At 37.4% G+C, this 11,667-nt stretch overlaps 1 protein-coding gene across 1 annotated transcript; it reads left to right on the forward strand.

Annotated features, from left to right (window-relative positions):
- Positions 1–1,276: 1,276 nt before the first annotated feature.
- Positions 1,277–10,790, forward strand: LOC107597414 (WD repeat-containing protein 3-like). Its single transcript, XM_016288462.1, has 25 exons — positions 1,277–1,411; positions 2,026–2,212; positions 2,311–2,520; positions 2,618–2,736; positions 3,319–3,397; positions 3,683–3,778; positions 3,918–4,013; positions 4,135–4,236; positions 4,307–4,314; positions 5,012–5,105; positions 5,581–5,682; positions 5,856–5,941; positions 6,047–6,185; positions 7,139–7,195; positions 7,287–7,387; positions 7,623–7,734; positions 8,016–8,150; positions 8,461–8,511; positions 8,595–8,660; positions 8,747–8,839; positions 9,016–9,066; positions 9,389–9,432; positions 9,542–9,670; positions 9,839–9,932; positions 10,040–10,790. The coding sequence occupies exons 2-25, from the start codon at positions 2,039–2,041 to the stop codon at positions 10,193–10,195; spliced, it is 2,394 nt and encodes a 797-aa protein (XP_016143948.1). The 5' UTR covers positions 1,277–1,411; positions 2,026–2,038; the 3' UTR covers positions 10,196–10,790.
- The last annotated feature ends 877 nt before the right edge of the window (positions 10,791–11,667 follow it).

The following is an 11,667-nucleotide window of genomic DNA, read 5'->3' on the forward strand; positions in this document are numbered from 1 at the left end:
CATTCAGAATACTACTTAATGAAAATTCTTTAACTCCTAAGGATTGTAATTCATCTCTAAGTTCATCCCTTTCTCTTCCATATGCTGTACATACCATCACAACGTGTTCCACTGATTCCTCTGTTAAACAAACATTACATAGACCAGTATTATGTTTCCCTGTAATGTATAGTGTTTGGTTAAGATTTGAGTGTCCTGTTTGTATATGTGTTAAAATGACTTGTTCCCTTCTACTTATGTTATTAATTATTTTTCTTCTCTTTATACTCCTTTGTACTTTATGATAATGCCTACCTGTTTGACATGAGTCCCAGTATATCTGCCATACAATATTGCATGCATTTAATATGAACTGTTTTCCTTCTATTCTGCTGAGAGCAATATTTATACTCGGATCATTCATATTTAAGGATTCTTTAGCCATTTCGTCTACCTCTTCATTACCTTGAATTCCCACATGTGCAGGTACCCATATACACCGAGTAATTATCCCTATCGGTTTAATACTATATAGTGTAATCATGATTTCTGTTAAAATGTCGTTTCTATTTGATTGCCATGATTGTAAACTCATAAGAGCTGCCATTGAGTCAGAGCATATTATTACTTTATCCGGTCTTACTTCATATACCCACTCTAATGCCATAAGGATAGCTACCATCTCTGCTGTATATACAGAAGTACCACCCGTAATTCTTCCAGCCTTCCTAACCTGAAATTCTGGAATGAAAAATGCAGCACCTGTCCTTCCAGTTTCTATGTTCTTTGATCCATCTGTGTAAATTTGGAGAAATGAATAATGCATACTTTTTATATATTCTTTATCATACGCTTTTAAATGAAACCCATCCCCCGTGCCCTTAATTTCTTTATGTACGTTTAAGTCAACTTCTGGTTGTTCTAATAACCAAGGTGCTATTGGAGGACAGTGGCTATGTTGTCGATCCGTGTAGAAAACGCACAGACATATACAATATTGTAACATAGACTTTAATCGACGTTATAGTGCCATCGCTAAATTAAAATAAGCATAATAAAGTATAATTAATAAATAAATTAAATAAAGTTGAATTATGAACACATTTGATGCGCCTCGTGGACAGCAACATGACTTCGCATTCTCAGACCGAAGTAATCGATACTATACGCATAATTCATAAGAACAGATAAATAAAATGCATAAAGTAGTGTGAATAATGAGGAACACGTATTTTAGAGTGGCACAAAATGACTATAAAAACATTCTGGCAACATTTTGTGAAGTAGCATCGTAGTTCCGCTCGGTAATCTACCACTTTTGTCTTTACTTGATGTCCCACATGCGACTGAAAAGCATGTCGACGTTCTCCACATCCACAGAAACACTGTTTTCATAAAAGACTGCAGATACAAAATACATCTAATCGATAAAGTATGTAACTACATTTCCTATACGCAGTTGCTTATTTTGAACTTTGTAGCTTACTAATATCTGCTTATCTCTTGCTCTCTAAATACGATTAAACGGACTGCATGTGGTTCACGCTGCTGTGAAGCGTGGTGTTGGAGCATTAGTTGCTCACTTTCATTTTATGGACTGACCGTTAAATGAATATACATTACAATTGGCAATCATAACTTTTGAAGGTAGTTACGAGCTTTGTTTGGCGCTAAAATACCATTAAACAACGTCACAATCACTGTTGATACAGGATGAACATGAAGTGACTGAGCATTTACAATCTATATATAATATAATTGAATTTTTCAGCAAGCTCAAGATTATGGTTTTACACATTAGCTGTTAACCAATAATTGTGATTTTTGTATTTATTATAAGGATCCATGCACACAAAATACAACAACATTAAACTCATAATTACAGATATGCTTTAACTACTAGATAAATACGCCGATTTATAAAGTATGATTGGTCTCATTCTAAATATGCGCTCACATGACAAACTGTGCAGTTTGCTAGATTAAAGATTCAACACACACATCTCACCCCACTACCTACTGTTGTGTGTATGTGTGTGTCTACAGCCTCTGGCTTGCCATGGGTTTAACTAAGCAGTACCTGCGCTATGTGGCGAGTGCTGTATTTGGAGTGATCGGCAATCAGAAGGCCAACATCGCATTTGTGACCCTTAGGGGAGGTGAGAAGGGTCGATATGTTGCTGTGGGAGCTTGTGAGCATGTGTTCATATGGGATGTCCGCAAAGCTGAGAAGGTACTTGCTTTTTAAATGGTTTAGAAGATTGCTTGGTACATTTACTCATCAGTTTATTTAAACTCATAAACATTGCACCTACTCCTTTCAATTCTCAGGTTCTTATACTTGAAGGTAAAAAGCATGAGGTGACATACCTGTGTCCTTCTCCTGATGGCGTCCACATAGCGGTAGGTTATGAGGATGGAGGTGTGCGCATCTTTAGTCTGCTCAATGGCGAAAGCAACATCTCCTTCAGTGGACACAAATCAGCTGTCTCAGTTATAAGATATGATGCACTGGGTGCTCGTCTCGTCACTGGCTCCAGAGTAAGACCAGAGTTCATTTTAAAACAGTTTTTTTTTTTTTTTACTGATTTTCAATTTTGCATGAAGTAAAATCATTTTCTTTGTTGTTGTGTTTCAGGACACAGATGTTATTGTGTGGGATATCATCAATGAGTGTGGTCTGTACAGACTCAAAGGACACAAAGATGCAATCACACAAATTTTGTTTTTGGAGAGCAAAAACCTGCTGATTACAAGGTAAATCAGTCTGTATATTTTATTGAAATGAATTCAACACTTGAAAATACTCAACATTTTATATTATATTATATACATATACGTGCATGGACACATCATTTCCCATAATATAAGTCGCTTTTTTATCATTTGAGATGTGCTGTGACTTAATGTCAAAAACGTAAAGCATTTGTATTTTTGCCAAAAGTGAGTAGTACATGAGGACAAGTTTATTTGTATAGCACATTTCCCACATGCTAGTGGTTTCACTTTAAATAAATTTTTACTTTGATTACTGCTGTTCTGTACTAAATACTATTAAATTGAAAGGATTTGAGTGTGGGGAACTAAAATAGTGCATAGTGTTTGTAATGCTTGTAACCGTTTCATTTTATTTACTGTGTTTTACATAATTTTTTTAATATAATGATGAAATGTGACTTATAAATACACTGAAGCGACACTGATTACATTTTCAGGAACGACTGCTTTGTTTTATATAATACTTCATGCTGAAAGAATAAAGTAACTGGATGTGTACCTTGGCGCAGCAATGTAGTAATGCGCTGCTGATCTGATTCTGTGTTTCTCATGTTTTCTCAGCTCTAAGGACAGTTTTGTAAAGTGGTGGGACTTGGACACACAGCATTGTTTCAAGACCATGGTGGGGCATCGCACTGAGGTAAATAGGATCACTGGACACTGTTGAGACTGTTTTGATCTTTCTGAAATATACAACACAACACACAATGCATGTTCTTGCTGCTTTGATATCAGCATAAATCAATGTACTGTAAATGATTAGGGGGTTGTACTGTAAATGATCTGAGCCTAGGTGGCATTTAGTATCTTGAAGAAAATCGCACATAAGGTGTTTTCTTACTTTAATTTTGGAGAATGAGTCTCCAGCACAATCTAAATATCTGTTAGTGTTGTAGTACAGTGCAACATTGTCCAATCTCTGTAGGTATGGGGAATGGTCCTGTTGAACCAGGAGAGTAGGTTGATTACAGGGTCTGCTGACAGTGAGCTCAGAGCCTGGGACATTCAGTACATTGAGGAGGTAAGGCAATATCACTCATGCTGTGGCAAATGGTTTACGTTGTAGGCTGAATTAAGTCTTGAATTTGATCTTTGGTCTCTTATATAGAGAATTGAAACTGATCTCATGTATTCAGAATGACTTTAAAGATTTTTCACAGGGTAAAGAAGTGGGGGAGCCACAGGAAAAGAAAGTCAGAACTCTTCTTGAGAACGAAGAGGATGATGAGGAAGGACTTGACGAAGAGCCAGAAGAAGTAATATTTCTTCCAGTATTCAGTGGATATTAGTGATTTGACATGACGCAAAACACTTCGTTTAGTTTAAGAAAAAGGGTTTCCTTCAAATATTCATCAAAGATCTGATTTCTGTCTACAGAGAATTCTCAGCTGTAAGAAAGCTGGTTCTGTTCTGAGGGAAGCCAGAGACAGGGTAGTGTCCTTGGTCACAGACGCCAAAGCTAAAGTGCTTGCATGCCATGTAAGTATATTTCATAATTGTGTATACTAGTGTTTCACTTCCTACTGAAAAAGGGTTCCACTCTCTTTAGCTTGGTCGGTATTGTTGGGAAGTCCCTAATTTAAAGGGTTCATATGATGTTGCAAAAAAGAACATTATTTTGTGTATTTGGTGTAATGAAATGTGTGATTCAAAAACATGAAAACCCATTATAAACGAGGCATTCATTGCATCCAGTGGGGACATAATTATGGATTATAATGACTTATACTGTCTTTTTACGTGTTGCGTTGCATCGCGCCGCGTAAACATAAAACCATGTCTGCATTTGTGATCGGAGAAATGACAAACAACAAGCCCTACTCTACACTGCCCAAAAAACTTGCTTTAAATATATAAAATATAAAAACTCTTTAAATATAAAAAAACGTACTTACAGTCTTTGAGTCAGAACAGCCGGCATTGTAGTCTGCTCTACCAGGATCAGGAAACGGTCCTCCATAAAATGTGCTGCCCACATCTGAATATTTGGGTTGAAGTGTTCTGGAACAGTGTTGTAAATACAATTTAACCACTGATTTTTAGTTGTGTCCTCTTTTGGAAGGCCAAACATAGTAGTTTCGTTTTCACAACGAAACACAGCGTCACACACGGCGGCCTAGAGTGAGCAGAGGCGGGCGGGCTTGAGAACGGCGCGGCCGGTGGGTTCGATGAAAGGTAGCGTCCGGCGAGTTTGCAGCAACCACATGTGACGACCCCGGACTAGTCCTTTACAAGAAGTATCTTCTTTTGTCAGGTCCACCTTGCAGGTCATTCGTACCATGGGATGTGAATATGCTCTCTGCTCGTTATTTGTTCCTGGAGACAGACAGATTATCTTAGGAACAAAGGTACATAACTATTAACTTCTCTATCAACAATCAATAAAGAGATAGTTCACCCAAAAATTAAATTGTCATAATTTGCTTAACTTCATGTCTTAACTTTATTACAAACCTGTATGACTTTCTTCTGTGGAACACAAAATGAGATGGTTTGCAGAATGTCTGCTCTGCTCTTTCCCATTAAAAAAAGGTAGACCATGACTATGGGCTATCAAGCTCAAACTAAAAAAAAGCCATTGTGCCAAGTTGACTGTAATTGGCATCAAATGCCATTAGTGTCTTGTAACCGAACATGAGCCACCAACTTTGAATATGCATGAATGAGATTTGAATGAGACGTTTCGTGAATGCTAATTAAGATCCTGAAAGATCTTCTGTTGCAAAACTTTTAGTCCATATATCCTTTCCTCAGAAAAATTAATTTTGCATTATTGTTAGCAGCTTGTTCCGTATTGTGGTATTTATGTGTCTTCTGTCACAGAGTGGGAAGATTCAGATTTTCGACCTGGCCTCAGGAAGCCTTCTAGAGACGACTGATGCCCATGATGGAGCTCTTTGGTCCATGTGTCTCTCTCCAGACCAGGTATAATATCGATCTCTCTGTTGAATGACAAAGAGCTTCTCATCCCTACAAAACACCACAGTCTGTGAATACATTGAATTCCTGACTCTATTCCAAAGACTTTGTAAGCCATCAGCAAGGATTTTAGCTTTATGTGAACATATTTGACTCTTGATTTGTGTGTGTTTATACAGAGAGGGATTGTAACTGGTGGTGCTGACAAGACTGTGAAATTCTGGGACTTTGAGCTCATAAAGGATCAGGACTCTGGGAAGAACAAGTGAGTTATTATCTGTGATCACAAACCATGGCTCTCTCATCCTGATTTCTCCATCTCTCTTTCTCTACTTGGCTTTAATGTATTATTGCTTTGTGTAATCCACAGGAGACTAACGGTGAAGCACACACGCACCCTACAGTTAGATGAGGACGTGCTGTGTGTGCGCTACAGTCCTGACCAGAGACTGCTGGCTGTCTCTCTTCTCGACTGTACGGTGAAGATCTTTTACACAGACACGCTAAAGGTAAACCACAAGCACAGCATACAGCATTACAATACTTTTCTCATACCACAACACTTGGTATCTCTTGTATGTCAAATCCATACATAAATCCAATGCTTTGTAAAAAATAAAATAAAATGTAAAAAATGGTTGAGTATCCAAAAAAAGACCACTGTTATACTTCAGTTACATTTACTGAGAAAAAAAAAAGCAGCGCTCACAATGAATGAAATATTTCAATGCTTGACATTTAATTGTAATTTTATTTGAGGACTTGCATTAACTGATCTTCAGTTCATGTGTTTGTGCTTCGCATGATATATGTTACTGAAATTAAAAAAGTCTTGAAGGTTTTATAGGCCTGATTGATGGATGAGATTTCAATCATTCAATAATTTTCTTACTCAATAATTATCATATATTTTAATAATTGTTTAAATTAATTAAATTCTTTAAAAAAATTACATTTAAAATTGTAATTATTTTTAAAGCTATTATTTTGGTTATTTTTCTAAGTAAATTATTACTTACCCAATTTCTCTATTCATCTACAGTATTCTCATACTTGTAGGAAAAGATATTTAAAATGTGCCCTATTGAAATTTATATTTAATTTATATTTCATAAGTATTATATTTAGTAAATTCATTTTCATTTTATGGACCGATGTAGCAGAACACATGATTGCAATTACCTGTGAAATTGCAATTCAGTAAGTTCCAATTCCTGTCAATCAATTCAACTTCCTGTTGGGTGTGGGCAATTGAATTCAAATTGTACATGTTTAATACAAACAATAAATGGGGCCACAGTGTCTCAGAAATTTGTAAGCACATTAAATAACCAATCACCACTCGTATAATATGATGCCCTCATGCCTACTGTCCAACTCTATCCAAAACAACAGCAGTGCTTTACAGGACAGATATGAGAGCTGTGCAGAATAATAAGAGATTTGCCTCAACTTCCTCTAGTTCTTCCTGTCGCTATATGGACACAAGCTGCCCGTTCTATGCCTGGACATTTCACATGTAAGTGCATTGACACATCCTGCAAGTCATTCTGGCGGATGGCGTAATTATGCTCAAATGTTGTTTGTGGGTTTCTGTGCGTGTTCTGCAGGACAGCGCTTTAATAGCCACAGGCTCAGCAGACAGAAACGTGAAGATCTGGGGTTTGGACTTCGGAGACTGTCATCGCTCTATGTTTGCACATGACGACAGGTAATAAAACACTGCTGCTTGTATAATGACACATTTAGTTGTACGGTTTTTAGTTATATTGTTAGTGAAAGTTATGATACCGGTTGATGACAAGTACAGTGATTTCAGTGTTCGGTCAGGTGTTGCTTACCTACGGTGTTGACATCCCTCCAGCGCCTGTGAGCTGTAGTCGCTGGATGACATCAGCCCAGATGGTCATTATTTGTCATCCACTGTTTTTTCCCTGTTTCCCTAGTATCATGTTTCTTCAGTTTGTCCCTAAAACCCATCTGTTCTTCACTGCGGGAAAGGACAGAAAGATCAAGCAGTGGGACGCTGATAAGTTTGAGCACATCCAGACGTTGGAGGTGACCTTCTCTGATAGTTGGACTGCTTTCAATAGACATTTTTCCATAGCTGGAATGAGTTTTCCAAAGGTCGCTGTTATATTGAAAGGATTAGAGTTATAATAAGAGCCCAGTCAATATGGAGCAGAGGCTGATTGCATTACGTATGCCGCAGTCTGCTTTTGCTTAAGCCCTAATCAATGTAATCACAGACAAAGATGTATTGGAACGGTTGCATTATTGCAGACCCTCTCATACTCTTTGACTGTATTTTTGAACTTTGACCCTTGGATGTTCCTCAGGGTCATCATCGGGAGGTCTGGTGCCTGGCCATCAGCCCCAATGGAGACCACATCGTCTCCTCGTCTCATGATAAGTCCCTGAGGCTGTGGGAGAGAACCAGGGAGCCCATCATCCTGGAGGAGGAGAAGGAGATGGTGAGTGCTTGGTTTTTCAGCAGAATGTCACACAGCAGAAAACAGGTTTGATGGTATTAAATCTACAAATGTACAATCTACGTTTACACCTCCAACTTGCCACATTAATATTAGAATATCTGATCACATCATAGTTGTGCAAGTTAATTTTCAGCTATTTTACTATTTTACATTGGCTTCAAACTAATATCTATATTAGTTAATCTATAAAAACAAACATCTACTCTATACATGGCAATAGAATATTTTTTGCTGACTCTGTATATTTTATATATGTATATTTTATCTCTGTAAATATTTTTCTCCTCAGGAAAGGGAAGCAGAATTTGAGGAGTCGTTAGCTAAAGGTGATGAACCTGTGGTAAGTGGTTCTCTTAAATCCTAGAGAACAGTTATGTATGTTTATGTCTCTGCGTGGTCTCAGTGTTTCCTCATGTCTCGCAGGTCCCTGGAGAGACTAAAGGAGAGGCAGAGCCTGCTGGGAAGAAGACCATTGAGACAGTGAAAGCTGTGAGTCTGCCGAACTGTACAGATAAAGAGCTCCTCTCTTTTAAATTCAGTAATGGAGAAATGACACTTGTGTTCTGTTTCTATAGGCTGAGCAAATAATGGAGGCTATTGAGCTCTATAGAGAGGAAAGTGAAAAGCTGGAGGAGCACAGAGCCGCTTGCAAGGCAGCGGGGAAGGAGGTATGATGTTTTCTAGACACTCAAAGCCCATTAAGAGAGGAAACACAAAATGTTATTGTAGTTCTCTTTTTGTCTGCACATAATTAGGACTGGAGCTTGAAGAGTTCACAAAATATGGATTTATATCTAATGATGCTGGTGCTTTACAGACCCTTCTGTGCTTTTCTTGTTTGCAGTTACCACCCCCTAAGATGAACCCCATCCTTGTCGCTTTTGGAAATATCTCTGTGAGCGTGTGTTTTAATTATTAGCACTGGGCTTGTTTGGTCAATAATTTAGGGGTGCGCAATGTATCAGTACCATATCGGTCAATAGCCAATTAGTGAATTTTTTAAGATATATCAGATGATATTATATATTTTATTGTACATGCACATTTCCTTTATTTTGATATTTAGATTTACCTTTGCTGTCATGTACTGCTCACTTAAAGTTAATCTTTAATATTACACCACACTAAAGAGCCAAATTAATTTTTTCATTTAAAAGTCTCTTTAAAAACTGAGATTCATCACTCGTATTTACTGATGGTTGCCATTATATTTGCAGCCCTCTCGATATGTTCTGGAAGTTATTAAGAAGGTGCGGTCCAGGTAAGAGCTCTTCCTCAACCCAGTCAAATGTATTCTACATTTTCCCATCTGTTATATACCATTATATTTTATGGGTCAGTCTGATTCTCAGCACTGTTTTTCTCTTTAGTGAGCTGGAAGTGTCTCTGCTGGTGCTGCCGTTTCCTTACGTCCCAGATCTGCTGAAGCTCTTCAATGGTTACGTACAGCAGGGCCTGGAGGTGGAGCTAGTGTGCCGCTGTCTCTTCTTCCTGCTCAGGTACTCCTCTGTAGCTATTGCTTTTCATATTACGGTTTCATTTACATTTATTCATTACATTTTACCATTTTATTAAATTATACTTTCATTAGCATTGAGTTGATTATTTTCCTAGGCCCATGTGATTTTGCTCCTGACTAACAGTTCTATCATTTACCATTTTCCTAGAGTCCATTTTGGTCAGATCACCAGTAATCAGATGCTGCTGTCAGTCATTGATGAGTTAAGGACCAACACGATCTCTAAAGTGCGAGAGATCAGGGTGAGTACCGCTTTCAGTACTGGAAACAGGATGGAACTAATGTGATCACACCTCTCATATGATCAGATTGTGTAAGCCTATGTATTCTCATTTACCCATGTTTTCAGGATGTCCTGGGTTTTAACAGTGCGGGTCTTCAGTTCCTGCAGCGTGAGATTGAGAGCAAAGAGGACGTAATGTTCTTTGCTGATGCCACAGACCGCTTTGAAGAGAAAAAAAGAAAGAGAAGGAAACGTGAAAGAGCCGTCCTTACAGTCACATGAAACTGATGTGCTTGTCAACTGATATAACAGACTACTGCTTTGTGCTTTTACCATCCTGAAGAAGCATCATGCTGATGTTTTTATAAGTTAATGTATCATTTGCACCTGTCTAAAGTCCATAAAAGTACATTTCTCCACAAATCAACTTAGTGAGGCTATTTTGTTTTTTATAATATTTAAGTGTGTGTGTTTGAATGGAGAGTCCAGGCCAAAGCTTCAACCAATTCCATGGCCATTATGATGATTTTCATTTGCATCTTTCTTATACTGTAGCTGCATGCACTGCAAAAAATCCTGTTCACCATTATTTTTGTTAAATTGGCTATGAAAAGTTTTCAAGAAGAAACACATTTCATGAAAACAACATGTTAAGAAAATGTAGACTGTTCTAAGGATTTTTAGATATTTAAAAGCTTTTTTTTTAATGTAAGGACCAAAGTTAGGCTTCTTACTGGCTGGTTAATACAAGTGCTGCTACTGAAAAGTGAAGCAGCAGCACCACTAAGGAGAAGCAGTGTTGTTTTATAATTAAATCTTTCATGTGCATCAAATGATGGAGTGGCACAAATAAATCATGTAATTTTCTTATGTAAAAGCATATATAGAAAATATGCAGAATTTAAGATTGAATCAGAGTAATCTGGGACATTTTTTTTTGTTAAATTGGCTATGAAAAGTTTTCAAGAAGAAACACATTTCATGAAAACAACATGTTAAGAAAATGTAGACTGTTCTAAGGATTTTTAGATATTTAAAAGCTTTTTTTTTAATGTAAGGACCAAAGTTAGGCTTCTTACTGGCTGGTTAATACAAGTGCTGCTACTGAAAAGTGAAGCAGCAGCACCACTAAGGAGAAGCAGTGTTTTATAATTAAATCTTTCATGTGCATCAAATGATGGAGTGGCACAAATAAATCATGTAATTTTCTTATGTAAAAGCATATATAGAAAATATGCAGAATTTAAGATTGAATCAGAGTAATCTGGGACATTTTGGGCACTTTTTTTGATTGTGGAAGAGAGAAATGTATGCATCAGATCTTTGGAGCCCCACATTACCCAATGTCCCAGATTAACCTCAATTACCCAACATTAATGCCCATATGTTTTCTGTTATGCTTAATTCTGTGGAAAAGATGAAGAAGTGAGTCAAGACATATTCTCAATCTCACTAATCTCTGCAAGCCTGAAAAAACACAAGAGCTTTCAATAGGGATGAAATAATTAAATGAGTTCAATCTTTCTGTACGGCTGAAGTGGTGAGATCCACACTTGACTTTACTGAGCTCATAACCTGGATTAAATTTACAGTTAAAAGCTTGTACGTATGTGGGATTCATAATTCACCACCTGGAAACTGATGCTGCTTATTTCAGCGACATATTTCACTCCTATTTAGTGCTCCTCGGTCTTAACAGCGATTCTCACCAACCTCTCACACCTCATGTTCCTGCTGTGTGTTAACATCCTAAT

Source organism: Sinocyclocheilus grahami, unplaced genomic scaffold (genome assembly GCF_001515645.1).
Source record: "Sinocyclocheilus grahami isolate Dianchi unplaced genomic scaffold, SAMN03320097.WGS_v1.1 scaffold231.1, whole genome shotgun sequence".
NCBI classification, from domain to species: domain Eukaryota; kingdom Metazoa; phylum Chordata; class Actinopteri; order Cypriniformes; family Cyprinidae; genus Sinocyclocheilus; species Sinocyclocheilus grahami.